Source organism: Myxine glutinosa, chromosome 6, assembly GCF_964187855.1.
Source record: "Myxine glutinosa chromosome 6, kmMyxGlut1.1, whole genome shotgun sequence".
Taxonomy (NCBI): Eukaryota; Metazoa; Chordata; class Myxini; order Myxiniformes; family Myxinidae; genus Myxine; species Myxine glutinosa.
The window spans coordinates 71224529-71245078 of NC_136266.1; the positions used below are offsets into that span (position 1 = coordinate 71224529).

Here is a 20550-nt window from a genome sequence, read left to right on the forward strand (position 1 = left end):
AATACACAACAGCACGACTCACCTGGGGGATCCTTTTCTCCACGCGAACCTGTAAACATCCATTCGGGTTAAGCACAGCATCGTGATGTGAGCAGGGACTTTGTACATAATCCATTTCTCCCTGCAATTCCCGGGCTACCTCCGTCATCTCTTCAATTTTAATTCCCAGCACTGCTTTTTCTTTATTAACCTCGGCGACCGCTGGCTTTAATAAAACACCCTCTACCTCATCGGTCGCCGGCTTTTCCAAACCCCGTGTCGCGATTTCTACCCCCGTCATTGTACCCGCGCTTTCCTCCGCTTCGCTCAACCAGCGCTTTTCGACCCGCGTTACCTCGTCGTGCACCCCTGGGACCCTTTCGCCCAACTTGCGGTCTCTGTCCCTCTGCTCCCTTTTCTCCCTATCGGCCCTCATTCCTTTCGTTGTTGCTTCAATTTGCTCAGTCTGAGCCCTTATTTGCTCACTCTGAGCATCCATCTTATTACTCCATTTCTCCCTGTTTATTCTCAGCGTCTCGGCGAATTGCGCCATGAAGGCTTGCATTTGGACCACCGTTGGTAGTACAAAGGGTGCGGCAAAATTTGGTGCCGCTACACCCACGTGCGCGAGGACGCCATTTTGTGCGTCTGAAACTCCCTCAACCGCCTCCTCATTGCTCCCCTCCATTTGATCCTGGGTTACTCCTAACCCCTCTATCTCTCCCACCGGCATCCCGTCGCCTTGACCAGCCATGGCGCGATTTCAAAGTTCAGGTTTTGTAAAACAAAACAAATTTCGGCCGCTCCAAATTTTGACCAATTTTTTTTTTTTTAATGTTTTAAAAATTTGGTTCGGGCCCCGAATCTCACTCCCAGACACCAATTGTTACTGTACTAACACAATTGGTGTCCAAAATTTGGGCCTAACAAATTTAGTCCCAGGTCCGAATCCCAACTCCTGACAACCAATTGTTACTGATCGCGGTTTAGATGTTACGATGGGCCGAGCGGATGGTCCAACCGCGACCGTTACAGGATCCCCGACTCACCCGATTCCACCCAAACGTTGGCCGGATCGCACCGCAGCTGCTCAATGAGGGAAAAGACTAAAACGACGAATGCAAAGAGGAAAACGAAGGCAAAGAAAGGTTTGGAAATACTACTGAATTTATTGACTATTTACACACATAAGCAAAAAGGAAGCAGTCACGTTTATTTACAAGCACATAAGACGCAGGTGACACAGTGAAATCTTTAGCTTACCTACACAAGCTTAATTAACCCAGGACAGAACAAACAGAACAAACTCACGTACACAAGAAGGGTGGAAAGGCAGGAGGTGGATGGCTGGAGGGAGAGGGAGGTCCAAGGGGGTCCTGCAGCTCAACCGGCGCGTTTAGCAGCCGCCGTTCCTTTACGGCCCTGCTCCAAACCGCCGTTCAGGCCCGCAAGCTGCTGTTGTGGCTGCTGTGGACGTCGCGTGCTTTGCCAGGCCTTGTCCGACTCGTCTGGTCCAAACCCTCAACTCGTTCTTGGTCCACTCAATCTTTACCACCGACTCCTCACCGCAACCAACGCAACCAACTGACCACCACCACCGACTCCTCACCGCAACCAACGCAACGAACTGACCACCGACTCCACTGACTGACTCCTCACGACTCTCTCCACGACCAACTCACGACTCCCTCTCTTGCTTCTTGCGTGCGCCTTTTATAGCGCCTCCGGCGATTAAGCCGCCGGCCTTTTGGACACGCCCATCGGGGTGCTCACCTCGGCCCTGGTTGGTCGCGCGACCCTCTGGCTCCCCCCTTGATGACGACGGGCGGGCACGCCTTTCTTCTCCGATTCGAGCACATGTTCAATGGTGGTTTTGGAGGGGAGGTAATTGGGAATCGAGGCCCGGCAATGACGGAAGGGGATGTAAAAGGAAATGGAGATTTTGGGGATGGGAATGAAAGGGGATCTATTCTCTTTCACTGGTGCAATGGAGTACTTCAATTAATGGGAGACACAGCCTTACCCTAAAACACAGAATAAGAGATAACTATCAACAGGGGTATTCTATTATTTGGCTGACGTGTATGCTTGTGGACTAATTATGGGATGCCCTTTCACCTTTACACAGCTCCGGAGGTAGGGGGGCGCAGAATAAACAATAATAATAATAATACAGCACACAATCAAAAAAATACAGTCCTCATCTCCGCAACAATATATACTCAACATCAAAATAAACTTATCAAATCTTTAGAAGGACACATTGAAATCCTCCACGCAAAAATGAAAAATATTTGAACACAGATGTAAGTTCAGCTATCTTTACTAAACACATGTCAAAAACAAGAGGTTGCCTCAATCACAAAAAAAGCAAAAAGCATGAACATCACAAGGGGTGGTGCAACAAAAGGCACAGCACTGCAACACAAAGGCACGCACCTGAATACAGTCAAAACAAAATGACACAGAAATGGACACAACACTCCAAACAGTCAAGGACTGAATGACAGCAGTCCTCAATATCGTGTGTGTCCTCTCTGAGCTGTGATGCAGGCTGTGAATGAATGAATGATCGTTTTTAAGGCCATTTTCCCCGCGAGAGCGGGGGTTAGCCTTGCAGGCCCCATGACAATCATGGTTCCCTGTTTGAGGCAATGTTTTTATGGCCGGATGCCCTTCCTGACGCCAACGCTTAGTCGCCTCTTACGATGCGCAGGGATACGGTGTACCTATTCTAAACCGGGGTACACACCGGGATAGCTATCTGTGATGCAGGCTATCTACCTCCGAATCATGCTCTGTAGCAGGCATCTGATGCAGTCCTGGGAAAGTCTGTCCCGACCAGAGGTGTCCTGAAACGGGTGGAAATGTCGGCCCATACCATCACTGGGTCCTCCCCAACGATTGATCTGGCCAATACAGCATGATGCATACTTTTCCCCACCTCTGCGCCATACCCGTTGACGCCCATCAGCAGCATGGAGGCAAAATCTGGACTCATCGCTGAACAAGACTGCACTCCACTGTTGCTGTGTCCAGCGGCGATGCTGCAGACACCATCTTAGTCTGTTCCGCCGATGCACTGCGTTCAACACGGGACCTCTGCAAGGATGTCTTGCCACCAGGCCCCGACGTCTCAAGTGCCTCCGCACAGTAGAGACACTGATGCGGTTGTTGTGGCGACCTTTTGTCACTGCAGCTGTTTGCATCACAGGGCGGAAACGATCACGAAGATGCTGCAGCACAATCCAGCGGTCTTGGCTTGGGGTGGTTATCCGTGGTCTTCCTCTTCGTGGACCATCATTCACAGTTCCAGTTTCACTGTAACACCTGGCCAGGTTGGAAATTGCAGGCTGTGAGCAACCAAGACGTTGGGCAATTGTTCGCTGGCTTACACCAGCCTCAAGTATCCCAATTGCCCTTAAACATTGTTCAGATGTCAGGCATGGCATCTGAATTTTCTTGTTGTTTTCCCTGTAAGAAGCCTCTAGAGTCTAGACTCCAGAGTCTAGAGTGAATATAGACAGCAGTAAATGAATGTCGAACCACGAGAACTGAAGGATTTCATTATGAGGGTCATTATTTAAAGGGAAAGATCCCTATACAGAACCACTCAAGCATGCCATTGTTGATCAACCAGGTGATTGAAGTGAAGTTCCCATTACATAATCAGCCATTACAATTGAAGAAACGTGTTTGTAAAGCTGCACATTTCAAAAAATGAAAGTGATCAGTTTATTTTGATGTTCAGTTTCTATAATGTATATATATGTATATATATATATATATTGTTACTGATCGCGGTTTAGATGGTATGATGGGCCGAGCGGATGGTCCAACCGCGACCGAACAGTTATTCCCCGATTAGAACCCGATTCCACCCAAACGTTGGCCGGATCGCACCGCAGCTATTCAATAGGGAAAAGACAAAGGCGACACGGATGTGAAGAAGAAGAAGAAGACAAAAAGGTTGGAAATACTACTAAATTTATTCCTACTATTTACATGCTCAAAGTAACCAAGGAGAAGGAAAGATAATAAAATAATATACAGAAGAATCAGAGACACAGTGCAATTATTAGCTTATACAGACTTAATTAACCCAGGGACAGAACAAACAAAACAAACTCACGTACACAAGAAGGGTGGAAAGGCAGGAGGTGGATGGCTGGAGGGAGAGGAAGGTCCAAGGGGGTCCTGCAGCACAACCGGCGCGTTTAGCAGCCGCCGTTCCTTCACGGCCCTGCTCCAAACCGCCGTTCAGGCCCCCAAGCTGCTGCTGTGGCTGCTGTGGACGTCGCGTGCTTTGCCAGGCCTTGTCCGACTCGTCTGGTCCAAACCCTCAACTCTTTCTTGGTCCACTCACTCTTTACCACCGACTCCTCACCGCAACCAATGCAACCAACTGACCACCGACTCCACTGACTGACTCCTCACGACTCTCTCTCTTGCTTCTTGCGTGCGCGCCTTTTATAGCGCCTCCAGCGATCAAGCCGCCGGCCTTCCTGACACGCCCATCGGTGTGCTCACCTCGGCCCTGGTTGGTCACGCGACCCTCTCGCTCCGCCCTTGATGCGACGGGCGGGCACGCCCCTCTTCCCCTCTATGACGAGGTGGAGACACGCCTTTCTTCTCCGACCCTGCCTCGTGGTCAATGGCGGTTATTGGAGGGGAGGTAATTGGCAATCGAGGGTTGGCAATCACCAGAGGGGATGTAAAAGGGAATGGAGATTTTGGGGATGGGAATGAAAGGGGATCTATTCTCTTTCACTGGTGCAATGGAGTACTTCAATTAATGGGAGACACAGCCTTACTCTAAAACACAGAATAAGAGATAACTATCAAACAGGGGTATTCTATTATTTGGCTGATGTGTATGCTTGTGGACTAATTATGGGATGCCCTTTCACCTTTACACAGCTCCGGAGGTAGGGGGGCGCAGAATAAACAATAATAATAATAATACAGCACACAATCAAAAAAATACAGTCCTCATCTCCGCAACAATATATATATATATGTGTATATATATATATATATATATATATATATATATATATATATACAATTACACGACGACGCATGTACGGCGTCCAACGCAATACCCATTTGGATGCGTTGAACAAGTTTTACAAAACATAACACGTTTCTGTGACGTCACCAATCCACTGATTAATCAGAAAGGCACCAGTCGAGCGTCTACCTCCACCTATGACACCATGTCTACCTCCACCAGACTGAACAGCTTTGGTTTTGTATCCCACTGATGGGCCAGATCTGGATTCGGATCTGAACAACAACATCGAATCGTCTTGTTATTGTTGCTTACGCAACTCATTCACCTAGTTTTGTCATAACCTGTCAACAACTTTTTGAAATATCATGCTTTATCTTACTATAATTCACCAAATGTCCATTTGTCTGTTCCCAGGCACCGCAATAATGGCTGAACTGATCGCAACGATATTTTGGGTGGGTAATCCTGGGACCCCCTGGAGTAAAATAGGCTATATTGTTTTTCAATTTTTCCAATTTTCCAGTTTTTCCAAACACGATTGAATAATATTTATCGATATGAACAGTGATGTGGCTTTTGTTGAAATTCTACAAATACTGTTTAAATTTTGATGAGAATTATGAACCTGCCGCAAATGCGGTAGTCGACAGATGATGGCAATGAGCGGGTTTGATAATATCCCAATGCAACCATCATTTAAAACAGTATTTTGTTAAAGTATCAATTGATGATTGGAATTGAGTGAATACAATTACGATTTTGAATTCGTAATTGTATTCACCCAACCGTACGGAACTTCACATCAGGATTTAAATATTTGTTTATGTCACGAATGTTGTTAAAAGTTTATTTTTTATATTAATGTTATTTAATTTGTGATTGGAGGTACGCCGTTTGGAATGAAAAAATTGATATCGAGTTCAAGTGAATGACGAAATGCCGTGACGGTTTCTACTTTCTAAATGTGAAATTTGTGGATCGCCATATGCAGATTCGCCATTGACTGGGTATGGAACAAACGTAGCTGTTTGTATGCGAACGGGTTCGTTTTTTCATGGAAGTTCTTCACAAACTTGCTCTCCATGTCTGACGTGCGACTGAAGGTGCTACAGGAATGTGGAATTTATTGGTTTCATGATTTAGCATTTGCCGTTTCTGCATTGTCTGTTTGCTTCAGGCCTCCCACCCGTGCGTAGCATGGGTACCTCACTAGTACTATATAATATCGTTTTTGGCCCTTGCAGTCAATGGTGAAGAATCACGTAAACATTAAAAAAACTCGTATCCGGATCCATATTGGGATCTTCACCGAAATCTTATCATTTCGTCTTTGTCACACACCCAACCTATCCACCAAGTTTACCCAGAATCGGTTGACAACTTTTTGTGATATCCTACTGAGAGACCAACAGGGGTGAAAACATAACTTTTGTTCACCTTCAGTGACGGAGGTAATTATTGTACAATTCATTGCATTGTCTGGTCATTTCACCTGATTTACATGTAGCCCCTCCAGGAATCACTGCGATATTGCTGTGAGCATCCCTGAGGCATGACCATTGGTCATGTGCTCCAGATGGAGGAGGGAATGTGGTGAAGCCGGCCTTTGATATAGGCCATGAGCAGGTCTGAGCTTTCGTTGAGTTGAATAAATTTCAGAAACATATTTTCTCATCGATTTTAAAAGTTCGCATCATGAATTTTGTCCAACACTAAGTATTTACCGTTAATAATTAGCACTATTTTCTTATAGCGTATCCACTCGCGGGGCAGTGAGTTGGTCGAGCAGCGTAGTGGTCTTGACACCCAGCCAATCATCAGCCAGTATTCTCACAACATGCACTATAGTCAGTCAGGGGGGTTATATCATCCCATGGGCATTGAATGATTAGAAGATCCCACCTGTCTAAACATGTTATATAGGTACCAGAGAACACAAAAAAAAATCATGTTGGCAAATTTGAAAGTGTTGCGGGGGCAGCCATCTTGGATTTCAAAATGGCCACCATTTAAGGTTTACCATATTTCTTTTATAAATCTGGATTCGAATGTGTTGTAAACCTGATTCTGGTGGCAAAACCTACATTTACCATGACAAGGAGGTAGTAAAGCATACATCTGTCATGATCAGAGTAAGATATATGTGATTGGTGAGCCATACTTATGCCATTTTGAGTAGTCTATCCTTTCGAAAAGGGTTATGCATTGTAATAACCGCCATATTTATAAAGGTGGTAAGGAATGATGTACCAAAAATATTTAAGCACAGAAAGCGTTTGGTTGTAAACAACTGCAACAATAATTGCTTACCTTGGATTTATATTTTTTTTGGGGGGTGGAGGTGTGGGGTATGATCCAAATTGTCCAAACCGGGATATTTAAGCATTCTCGTATCTTCTCATTCAAGTGCAAGCAAGCTGGTGACTGCGGACACCTCTATATGGTCCCTCTGATGGAGGATGAGCATGAAGAGTGTTAGGTCTGTGATTACTGGATATGGAAAGTTCATAGAGTTGTTTGGTGGATTATATATCTAAAATGGTTCATCTTCGGTGTCACTATACTCTTCGTCATCTGTAAGAACTGTGTCTGCTGAATTGTCACACGACTCCCAATCCTCAGAAGGTCTGTGAAGTTCAAACCATTCTTCTTGCATTTACATTGATTGGTTGCACATCGCTTTTGTTATAGCTTTTCTGAGAATGATGGAGGCCTCAAAGAGCATTTTCATATCACCTGTCACATTCCTATCATATGAATCTGATGCAATCTCAACAATTTTATCCCGGGTATCCTTCACACTTGCTAATTCAGATTTATTTCTCTGCCTCGGTTTCATGAAATTCTACTCCAGGGATTTCATTAACAACGAGATATTTGACTTTCTTGCGTGAACAATCAGGGTTCTTAACACAATTTGCAGAGCGAATATCTACAGTCACGTGAAAAAGTAAGTACACCCCATGTAAAGTTTTGACTTTTTCAACACATTTCAACATACAGCTATTTGATCTTCATTTCAACAATATTGATAGATAAAGGTGATATAATATAACAAATATCATGAAACATTGACATTTTGTAGTCGATTGGATAATTTAAATAAACATAAATGCAAATTTCGCATGTGGAAAAAGTAAGTACACCCCATGAAATGTTTTAAAAATATTTTTAACATATGTGGACATATCAATATTTGATCTTCATTTAAACAGCATCTATAGATAAAGGTGATCTAATTGAGCAAAAAACAATGAAAGATTGACTGCAATAATTTATTCAACAAAAAATTAACAGATGCCATTTCCTTCTGTGGAAAAAGTAAGTACACCCTTGGCTCTAATAGGTGGTATTGCCCCCTTTGGCAGAAACAATCTCAAGTAGGCGTTTCTTATAACTGTCTACCAGTCTCTGACATCGACTGGGAAAAATTTTTGCCCACTCCTCCATGCAGAATTATTTCAGCTGTGCGATATTTGAGGGGTTTCTTGCATGCACAGCTCGTTTCAAATCCCCCCACAAGATCTCGATAGGATTTAGATCCCGGGTTTGACTTGGCCATTCCAGAACCCTCCATTTCTTTCTTTTCAGCCATTCCTTGGTGGATTTACTGGTATGTTTAGGGTCATTGTCATGTTGCAAGGTCCACCTTCGGTTGAGCTTCAACTTTCTGACAGATGGCCTCACATTATCCTCAAGCACGCTCTGGTATAATGAAGAATTCATAGTGGATCCTATGATGGTGAGCTGCCCAGGCCCTGATGCAGCAAGCTGCCCCAAACCATAATATTTCCACCACCATGCTTTACAGTTGGTATCAGGTTCTTGTGGTCAAATGCTGTCTTTGGTTTTCGCCAAACATGTCTTCTGGTACTGTGGTCAAATAGCTCTACCTTTGACTCATCTGTCCAGAGCACATTCTTCCAGAAGTGCTGGTCTTTGCCGAGGTGTTCATTGGCAAACTTTAGTCTTGCCCTGATGTTCTTTCTGGACAGCAAAGGTTTCCTCCTGGCACACCTCCCATGTAGATCAAATTTGTGCAGCCTCTTTCTAATGGTAGACTTGTGCACTTTGACATCAACAGTGACAAGAGCTACCTGTAGGTCCCGTGATGACATTCTGGAGTTCTTAGAGACTTCTTTCAGCATCTTGCGGTCTGCTCTTGGGCTGAACTTGCTGGGGCGGCCTGGCCTGAACAAGTTGCCAGTTGTTTGGAATCTTCTCCACTTGTAGATGATCTTCCGGACAGTCGAATAATTGATTTCAAATTGTTTGGAGATCTTTTTAAATCCCTTCCCAGACTCCTAGGCATCTATAACCTTTTTTCTGAAGGCCTCAGAGAGCTCTTTTGATCTAGGCATGGTGACGCCACACACTTCAGCAACAAAGAGCAAACCAAACTAAATGTCAGGTTTAAATAAGACAGGTTCCTCCAAGATCCTCTCTAACGATGTTCTAATCATTTGCACCTGAGCTGGTGCACCTGATTCTAATTTTAGGTATTTGAAGTAGTGATAAATGTAGGGGTGTACTTACTTTTTCCACATGCAAAATTTGCATTTATGTTTATTTAAATTATACAATGGACTACAAAATGTAAATGTTTCATGATATTTGTTATATTATATCACCTTTATCTATCAATATTGTTGAAATGAAGATCAAATAGCTGTATGTTGAAATGTGTTGAAAAAGTCAAAACTTTACATGGGGTGTACTTACTTTTTCTCGTGACTGTATATCGGCTGGTTGTAGATTAGACATACTGAGAACCTCACCATCAAGAAGAGCCTCTTATGAATTCAATATTCAATATCCGAGAATTCAATATCTGCTGCTACTGCATCTACTGCATTGTCTTCTGATCCTTGTAAACGTTGCTTGCGGAGAACATTGGTAACGTGTGTTGTCCAACATTTGTTATGATATTGAATGTCAATAATTGTATTTGCATCCTTAGGATTTATAGCAGTGCTGAGTTTTACACGTTATTTGTCATTATTGCTTTTTTCAACTGCTGAATGGAGTTGCCATCCAGCTTTGTCAGTTCTAATTGTAAACAGTGGATTGCCTCTAGAAGATTTTTCCTCACAGAAAAAGCATACAGTATTGTCATATGGATTAGACTGGGTTAGACTGAAACAAAATATCTCAAAAAGTTGTGGACGGATTTGGACGAAATTTGGCAGAGATGTAGCGTATGTGACTCCGACGAAATTATTAGATTTTGGTGAAGATCAGGATTCGGATCCGGCTACGACAATTTTTTTAGGTGATTCTTCACCATTGGAAGATAGGGCTAAAAACGATACATAGCAGGATATCTCAAAAAGTTGTCGCATTTGGATGGAACTTTGTGGACCGGTTGGGTGTCTGACAAGGACGATTCGATTCGATTTTGGTGAAGATCTGAATATGGATTCGGATATGAGAATTATTTAAATTTTTAAGTGATTCTTCACCATTGGGAGATAGGGCCAAAACTATACATAGCAGGATGTCTCAAAAAGTTACGGATGGATTTGGACGAAACTTGTTGGACAGATTGTGTGTGTGACAAGGAAGAATCATTTCAATTTTGGTGAAGTTACGGATCCGGATCCAACTCGTTGAATTTTTTTAAGTGATTCGTCACCATTGAGTGATATGGCCAACCAGTTGGAGGTATGCTCCCTACTGAGTGCCGTTCTAGTTCCACCTGCTGCAGTTGTCAGGACATTTGGGTCCAGTTGTCAGGAGGAGAAGGGGAAGACCAACATTTAGATGGAAAATCTTAATGGAGAATGACATGAGATAGGTGTATAGGCGCGCGCGCGTGTGTGTGTGTGTGTGTGTGTGTGTGTGTGTGTGTGTGTGTGTGTGTGTGTGTGTGTGTGTGTGTGTGTGTGTGTGAGCCTGATGTTGGCTTAGTAGTTGGGGTGCCGGCTTGGGATCCTAGGACCCTGGGTTTGAATCCCGGTCGATCGCTGAATTAACACCACGGGGTTGACTCAGCCTGTCGTCCTTCCGAGGTCGGCAAATTGAGTACCAGTTCACTGGTAATTCCCTGTGTGTCGCAAGAGGCGACTAACAGGATTGGCAGCAGGAAGAGCACATTAAACATTGCTTCAAAAAGGGGGCCACGGTTCCCGAAAAAGGCCAACCCCCACTCTGTAGGGAAAATGGCCCCTAAAGGTGTTTCCTATGGATTGGTGGGCGTGTGGAAAAGAAAAATTTGCTGCTGACCCCACAAGAACATAGGATTCAGCTCATATATATATATATATGTATAAACTAGCCGAAAGCACCCGGCGTTGCCCAGGTTCTTTTTGAATGAATTTACTACTATAATTCAGCTTTTACTCGCGGCCGTAGAAGATTGACTACTATAATTCAGCTCAACTTTTAATTGCGAAATGGGCCCAGCCCGGCCGAAGCGGCCTCGACCGGCCTCGCCACCTAACCTATAACCTTCCCGGGGCCAGTCCCGACATTTTTAGTTCTTTTTGAATGAATTTGCTACTATAATTCAGCTTTTACTCGCGGCCGTAGAAGATTGACTACCATAATTCAGCTCAGCTTTTAATTGTGAAATGGGCCCAGCTCGGCCGAAACGGCCTCAGCCGGCTTCGCCCGGCCTCGCCACCTAGCCTCTAACCTTTCCGGGGCCTGTCCCAACATTTTTTGTTCTTTTTGAATGAATTTACTACTATAATTCAGCTTTTACTCGCGGCCGTAGAAGATTGACTACTATAATTCAGCTCACGTTTTAATTGCGAAATGGGCCCAGCCCGGCTGAGGTGGGTGGGCTTCGACCGGCCTCGCCACCTCGCCTAAAACCTTCCCGGGGCCCGTCCCGACATTTTTTGTATTGGAGGTTTCTTCCTATCTTTCACCGTTCAAGAGATTAGCTTGCGCAGACAAACAAACAAACAAAAACTTTCTTTTATATTTATATAATATATATAATAAGAAGAAAGTTTTTGTTTGTTTGTTTGTTTGTTTGTCTGCATGCGCTAATCTCCTGAACGGTGAAAGATAGGAGGAAACCTCTAAAACAAAAAATGTCGGGACGGGCCCCGGGAAGGTTATCGGCTAGGTGGCGAGGCCGGTCGAGGCCCACCATAGCCGGGCTGGGCCCATTTCACAATTAAAAGCTGGGCTGAATTGTAGTAGTCAATCTCTTCTACGGCCGCGGGTAAAAGCTGAATTATAGTAGTAAATTCATTCAAAAAGAACTCGGCAACGCCGGGTGCTTTCGGCTAGTTGTATAATAAAAATAGGATTGCATATCCTGAGGCTCATCTGGATGCTGGATCAGGAGTAAGTCACTCACCCCCCCCCCCCCCCCCCTCTCCCCATAGACCCTGATGTTTTTTATGCCGTGAAGAAGTTGTGGTACATCACGGGTGATGAAAGTTGTGGTGAAGTTTCATCGAAATCGTGTGTGTGTAGTTTCGGAGAAGAGGGAAAATACCTATTTTGGGAGGCCTAACTCCCTCCCGCCCCCCCCCCCCCCGTGGACCCCACAATGAGCAGAGATTTTGATGTAGTCAATACACCTTCGTTATATGCATCAGATATGACGGGTATGAAGCCTGTGGCCAAGTGTCATCGAAATTGTGTTTGGTTCAAGCGACCCTGACTTCACTGACCCAAGAACACTACAAGACCACACATGAACATAGGATTCAGCTCATTGTATAATAAAAATAGGATTGCGTATCCTGAAGCTCATCTGGATGCTGGATCAGGGGTAAGTCACTCACCCCCCCCCCCCCTCTCCCCCATAGACCCTGATGTTTTTTATGCCATGAAAAAGTTGTGGTACATCACTGGTGATGAAAGTTGGGTCAAGTTTCATCGAAATCGTGTGTGTGTAGTTTCGGAGAAGAGGGCAAATACCTATTTTGGGAGGCTTAACTGCCCCCCCCCCCACCCCCGTGGACCCTACAATGAGGAGATATTTTGATGTAGTCAATACACCTTCGTTATACGCATCAGATATGATGGGTATGAAGCCTGTGGCCAAGTGTCATCGAAATTGTGTTTGGTTCAAGCGACCATGACTTCACTGACCCAAGAACACTACTCGAACGCATAAGCTCATCTGACTCAAGTGCAGGTGAACTAAAAAATAATTAGATCGATGATGTGTTTGTATAGTCTCTGTTTGATATGTGACTTCTCGTTGATGGGTATAGTCTGTCATGGGAGCCCGTTTTGCTATAACCAAGGTGGTTGCCGACTTGCAGAAAATGGTCTTAAGTGAGGTGGTTCACCAATTCGGTTGGGAGAGGACAGGAAATTGAGAAGTTGACCAAAGACCGGTCCCAAACGCGTACTTTTGAAGATATTGAACGTTCATAATGGAGACAAGACAGCCGACTTAACGTCACAGTCAAAGAACGGCGAAGCAGCCTCCTTTGCGCTTTGCGATGCAGCCTCCTTTGCGCTTTGCGATGCAGCCTCCTTTGCACTTTGAGATGCAGCCTCCTTTGCGCTTCACGATGCAGCCTCCTTTGCGCTTTGCGATGCAGCCTCCTTTGCGCTTTGCGATGCAGCCTCCTTTGCAATTTGCGATGCAGTCTCCTTTGCTCTCTTACACCTGATGGCAGTTTTAGTCGGATCTTTACGCTTTGCGATGCATCCTCCTTTGCGCTTTGCGATGCAGCCTCATTTGCACTTTGCGATGCAGGTTCCTTTGTGCTTTGCGATGAAGACTCCTTTGCTCTCTTGCACCTGATGGCAGTTTTAGTCGGATCCTTATGCTTTGCGATGCAACCTCCTTTGCACTTTGTGATGCAACCTCCTTTGCACTTTTGCGATACAGCCTCCTTTGCGCTTTGTGATGCAGCCTCCTTTGCGTTTTGCGATGCAGCCTCCTTTGCGCATTGCGATAAAGCCTCCTTTGCGCTTTACGATGCATCCTCCGTTGCACTCTTACACCTGATGGCAGTTTTAGTCGGATCTTTACGCTTTGCGATGCAACCTCCTTTGCGCTTTGTGAAACAGCCTCCTTTGCACTTTTGCGATGCAGCCTCCTTTGCGCTTTGTGATGCAGCCTGCTTTGCACTTCGCGATGCAGCCTCCTTTGTGCTTTGCGATGCAGCCTCCTTTGCGCTTTGTGATGCAGCCTCCTTTGCGCTTTGTGATGCAGCCTCTTTTGCGCTTCGCGATGCAGCCTCCTTTGAGCTTTGCGATGCATCCTCCTTGTGCTTTGTGATGCAGCCTCCTTTGCACTTTGCAATGCACCCTCCTTTGTGCTTTGCGATGCAGTCTCCTTGCGCTTCGTGATGCAGCCTCCTTTGCGCTTTGTGATGCAGCCTCTTTTGCTCTCTTACACCTGATGGCAGTTTCAGTCGGATGTTTACGCTTTGCGATGCACCTTCATTTGCACTTTGCAATGCAGCCTTCTTTGTGCTTTGCGATGCAATCTCATTTGCGCTTTGCGATGCAACCTCATTTGCACTTTGCAATGCAGCCTCATTTGTGCTTTGCGATGCAACCTCATTTCCGCTTTGTGATGCAGCCTCATTTGTGCTTTGCGATGCAGCCTCCTTTGCACTTTGCGATGCAGCCTCCTTTGCGCTTTGCGATGTAGCCTCATTTGCACTTTGCGATGCAGGTTGCTTTGCGCTTTGCGATGAAGACTCCTTTGCGCTTTGTGATGCAGCCTCCTTTGCGCTTTGTGATGCAGCCTCCTTTGCGCTTTGCGATGGATTCTCCTTTGCACTTTGCAATGCAGCCTCCTTTGTGCTTTGCGATGCAGCCTCCTTTGCACTTTGCGAAGCACCCTCCTTTGCGCTTTGCGATGCAGCTTCCTTTGTGCTTTGCGATGCAAACTCCTTTGTGCTTTGCGATGCAGCCTCCTTTGTGCTTTGCAATGCAGCCTCCTTTGTGCTTTGCGATGCAGCATCCTTTGCACTTTGCGATGCAGCCTCCTTTGGGCTTTGCAATGCAGCTTCCTTTGGGCTTTGCGATGCAGCCTCCTTTGCTCTCTTACACCTGATGGCAGTTTTAGTCGGATCTTTACGCTTTGCGATGCACCCTCCTTTGCGCTTTGCGATGCAGCCTCATTTGCACTTTGCGATGCAGGTTCCTTTGCGCTTTGCGATGAAGACTCCTTTGCTCTCTTACACCTGATGGCAGTTTTAGTCGGATCTTTATGCTTTGCGATGCAGCCTCATTTGCACTTTGGGATGCAGCCTCCTTTGCACTTTGCGATGCACCCTCCTTTGCACTTTGCGATGCACTCTCCTTTGCTCTCTTACACCTGATGGCAGTTTTAGTCGGATCTTTATGCTTTGCGATGCAGCCTCCTTTGCACTTTGCGATGCACCCTCCTTTGCGCTTTGTGATGCACCCTCCTTTGCCCTCTTACACCTGATGGCAGTTTTAGTCGGATCTTTGCACTTTGCGATGCAGCCTCCTTTGCACTTTCGATGCAGCCTACTTTGCGCTTTGCGATGCAGCCTCCTTTACGCTTTGCGATGCAGACTCTTTTGCGTTTTGCGATGCAGACTCTTTTGCGCTTTGCGATGCAGACTCTTTTGCGTTTTGCGATGCAGACTCTTTTGCGGTTTGCGATGCAGACTCTTTTGCGCTTTGCGATGCAGACTCTTTTGCGCTTTGCAATGCAGACTCTTTTGCGCTTTGCGATGCAGACTCTTTTGCGCTTTGCGATTGCAGCCTCCTTTGCGCTCTTACACCTGATGGCACATTTAGTCGGATCCCAGGAGCATAGAGAGACACCATGACATATTTCACTAAGTGTATTTGGAGTGCCAGGAGCCAACGCCAGCACCAGAGAGACGGCAGAATCGTCAGTAAGTCTATTTGGAATGCCGGGAGGAAAATCCAGGATCAGACAGAGACGCCATGCTATCTATGCATCCGTGTGTCTATTTGGATCACTGGGAGGCAAACCATGCTGGATCAGAGAGAGAGAGACATCACGATATGCTTCAGTAAGTCGGGTTCAAGCTCCGGGAGTCAAATGCAGCGACCAGGCAGACATCATGCTATGTCTGAGTAAGTCTGTGTGGAGTGCCAGGATTCAGAGCCAGGACCATAGAGAGACACCATGGTATGCCTCAGTAAGTCCATGCGAAATCCATCACAAGCACCATTTAAATCCAGGAGGTCTTTGATGGTAAATTACTCATAAGTAGTCGTGCGGTTGCTGGTTTTCAGCATTAACGAAATCGAGTGGGATAAAACCGGCCACGGTGCGTCGATTCACAGACCCTTTCACTGGACCCTCTTAGGGGAAAAAGCAAGATCCAAACCAACTCGTATAACCCCTAGGGCTCAGGAAATGGGGGCATTTTTCCAGCACCGAAAGCAGCGATTAGAGTGGAGACAACACAGACCTTCAGCAAACCCAGCTGGGGAGGGGAAGCGTGGAGGGGCTTGGTGGTGGAGTGGGGAGGGAAGGCCCCAGTACTCATTAACAATGGACCACCAGGAGCGCAAGTTGGCAAATTGGTGGATTATGTGGGCAGCCATCTAGGAGCCATTGAGGCCCATGGTCTGTGCCAAAATGGAGGTCACAGCCTCAATGGAAGTGAGATGTGTGATGCGGGGTTTGAGGAAGGAACTTTCAGAATGCAGCTGCTGGAACCGCTCTGGATACCCCCTCCCCTTTCTGCCCCTCGCCCCCTCCCCAACACCTGCACTTGTCTCTGTCGTTGGGCTGTATATCTTTATTTCAAACCAGTTGTCCAATCAAGTCCGGTCCATTATATTTACGTTGTGACCAACATGTAAACCGCTTGCACCAACCCGTGCGCCACAGTGACGTAATTAGGTGTACATGACGTGCACTCATAGACGAAAAAAACAATTCTTTTCTGTTTTTTAATCGCCATTTTAGCTCATCAAAAGTTGAGAAGTACAAAATCAACTTCGGTGGCCTCGTTAAATATAAACAATCGATTTATATAAATAAATCACGACCATATTGGCATGCATTGGCAATACGCATACATTATAGTACATATGAACTCACGAAGTTCATTTTGAGGGCATTTTAGGCACTCACTAAGTCCACCCGCAGGGTTTGCCTCCTTGACTTGGTGCTGCCAACACGACGAAAAATCTTTTCGATTATTTGACAAAGTTTTTATAAAACATGTAAATCCGTTCACGCCAGGTGTTCGTTGAAGCGTGACGTTTACACCTGAGAAAAGGGCAGCGCTTTGGGGTAAGGGGCTCGAGGGGAAGGTCGCGAAGCATCAATTCGCGCGCTCAGAGTGATGGGCGACGACACGACGGGTTTGGCTTCACGAGGGCGGCCCCGTCGGTAGAACCTTCGCCAGGAGCCCAAGGTCTTCCCCGACCACGTCCAAGCTCCGGTTGCTATCCCCGGCAGCAGCGCCATCAGGTGCTTGAGCATGAACACCGTGAAGTGGGGTTCGGGCCCGGAACAGGTGTCCTCAGAGCAAGGACACGCGAGCGACCGGAGCCAGCGCTCGGCCTGTCCGTGCTCGTACGCGAGGCACGCCAGGAGGGCCGCGCCCGGAGCCGCGTACAGCAGCGCGAAGGCCCCGATCCTCGCCATCAGTCTCTCGAGCTTCACCGTCTTGGCGCCTCCTCTCCGCACGTGGCGTCGCACCCGGAGCAGCGCCGCGAAGCCCCCGAGGAGGAACGCGGTGCCGAGGGCCAGGCACAGGGCGAGAGGGGCCAGGACGAAGGCGCGCTGCGCCGCGGGAGGGTGGTGCCCCACCCGGCACATCCCGCTCACGGGCTCCCCGTCGACCGCACCCAGCGCGAGCACCGCGATGCTCTCGAGACTCGGGGGAAGCCACGCGGCCACGTGGAAATATGGCGCGAAGCCCGCGATGGATTCGCTACTCCACTTTTTGGCCGCCGCCAGGAACCAGGCGAGCGAGAGAACGACCCACCAAGTAGCGCTGGCCATTCCGAAGAAGTAGGTGAGGAGGAAGACCGCCGTGCAGAGGGCAGGACCCGAACCGGCGTGCGGGACGTGCGCGGAGTTCCCCCCGCACGCCACGAGCTCGTGCCCCGCCACGAGGCGCACCAGGTAGCCGGCGGACACGAACACATAACAAACGGCCAGGAAGATGATGGGTCGTTCCGGATATCCGAAGCGGTGCGTGTCGATTAAAAAGGTGGCCACGGTCGCCATCGCCGTCGCCAAGCATAGCGCGGCCCACAGTCCGATCCAAGTGACCAGGAGCGTGTGCTTGTCGGGACGCACGAATGGAGGGTGGCACGGCACGGCACAGTCGGAGAGCGATCTCCTGTCGTCGTTCAGAGAAACCAAGGGTGGACCGCAGGGACATCCGACCGTCACCCCGCGCTTCAGCTTCTCGTTTAGCGCGTCCGGCCATGACGGTGGGTCCGGAGGCGTGCGGGGCGCAGGGCGCTCTGGCTGCGGGGGGAGCACGGCTCGTGGCGCTTGAGGAGCACGGGTCGTCAGCAGACCCTGCCCGCTTCCGTGGTCCATGCACAGCTGATCGTCCTCTCCGTGCGCGGGAAGCCGCTCGCAGCGCATCCTCTCGGGCCAGGCGAAGCCGTACTGACTCATGAGCGGAGCACAGCCCTCCCGCGCCCTCTGGCACACGGCCCGGCATGGCGGGAGCGGCTTGCTGTAATCATGGAGGCAAATGGGGGTATAAAGGCTGCACAGGAAGAAGCGCAGGTCGGGGGAGCACTCGATCTCGACGAGAGGCCAGAACTGGTGCACCTCGAGTCCCGCCTCGTCCTGCGAGCGATGTTTAAACGCGTTGGGCATCACCGTGAAGTTGTAGCCCACCCCGCGACACATGGGCACCGTGATCTCGTCGCAGCGTCTTCGCTCTTGGGCGGAGGTGCCATGCGAGGTCCACCCGGCGGGCGTCAAGATCAGCATCGCCAGCACGACCATCCGCGGAGCCTGCATCTCGACTCGTCCACTTAGGCGTCCCAAGCATCAATGAGATGGACGGACATCAGGAGGGCGGTGAGACCCCGGAGGCGGGAGACCCCGACCCGGCTGGTGGGAGCACGAACCTCGTCCCTCTGCGAGTGCAAGGAGTGATGTCCTCGTGCTGTCTGAGATGAAGACGGCTCGCGTCACGGGGAAGGGGCGTTTGGTAGCCCCTCTACCGACAAGGGGTGATGTGGGAGGGGCTACAGCCCCCCACCCCCCTAACCTCCCTCTCCCCAGGCATGGAGAATGGCTCCGTAATTGCTCAATTAATCCGACGCGACTCTTGAGTCGGGAGCGGCTCCAGACTGTGCGCTCGGCTTGCGCGGCGGACGGACCCCCTCTGGACCCCTTCCACTGCGGTGCTGCCCGGTTTGAACCCCGTGAGCGGCTCCCCCTCCCCTCCCACCCTGCGTGTCGCCGCCCGGCTGCTCTCGTGGGGTTAATCGGGAAAACGAGCTCGCCCCAGGCTCGGAGCTCGTTAAGGCGCTAAAGCAAACATCCATGTAAGGTGTCCCGGGATGGGCGCGCGACCGCCACGACCCCTTAACGCGCATCATTAAAACATTCTTTGTTTTCATTCCTCTTGCGATCACGTGGTTTGGTGCAATGGCAAACAACACGTGACTTGGCGCCACCTCGGTACGAATGAGATCACCTATCGATGTTCACCTTTTCCTCTCATTCCTCATCCTGACTCGCATTCCTCTGTTCTCTCCCATTCTGCACACTTCACCACATTTACCTTGTTTATCAACTCTTCCTGTCTCCTTTACACCCACTCGGTTCCCTTGTCCCGTCTCCATGTTGTCCTGACTCGTGCTGCGCGTGCGATGTCGGAAGGTGAGACACCCAGGTGAACGTCCACTGATGGATCCCCCTGCCTGTGAAACACTAGGATGACTGTGTACACCTGGGTCGGGATTCGAACCATCTCCACATAAAGTAGGCCTACGTAATATATAGACTGTGCTTGCTTTGTAATGGACCTGGACGTTTTGATGAAATGTAAGTTTTATAAATGAGACCGTGTCCGTAGCAATTGATGGTGTAATTTGTCTGTGTTATTTTACCTTGGAGCGCTCACCTTCCATTGGGGGGAACAGTTCGGTATTGATTAGTGTGCGCGAGGACGCTTTGAACGAGGCCTGATTGGACGAGAGTGTTTGAAATAAACAAAACGAGGTTGTACAAATTAGCGGCACAAAGCACAGGAAATGTTGGACAAGCAGAGAGGACAAGAATGTTGGGCAAGCAGAGAGGACAAGAATGTTGGACAAGCACAGAGGACAAGAATGTTGGACAAGCACAGAGGACAAGAATGTTGGACAAGCACAGAGGACAAGAATGTTGGGCAAGCAGAGAGGACAAGAATGTTGGACAAGCACAGAGGACAAGAATGTTGGACAAGCACAGAGGACAAGAATGTTGGACAAGCACAGAGGACAAGAATGTTGGACAAGCACAGAGGACAAGAATGTTGGACAAGCATAGAGGACAAGAATGTTGGACAAGCACAGAGGACAAGAATGTTGGACAAGCAGAGAGGACAAGAATGTTGGACAAGCAGAGAGGACAAGAATGTTGGACAAGCAGAGAGGACAAGAATGTTGGACAAGCAGAGAGGACAAGAATGTTG

At 48.0% G+C, this 20550-nt stretch overlaps 1 protein-coding gene across 1 annotated transcript; it reads right to left on the reverse strand.

The window, feature by feature from the left end:
- Window positions 1-16823: 16823 nt before the first annotated feature.
- LOC137429210 (frizzled-5-like) lies at window positions 16824-19050 on the reverse strand. The gene has a single exon (XM_068119203.2). It carries the CDS (start codon window positions 18882-18884, stop codon window positions 17154-17156), a length of 1731 nt encoding a protein of 576 aa, XP_067975304.2. The 5' UTR covers window positions 18885-19050; the 3' UTR covers window positions 16824-17153.
- Window positions 19051-20550: the final 1500 nt, after the last annotated feature.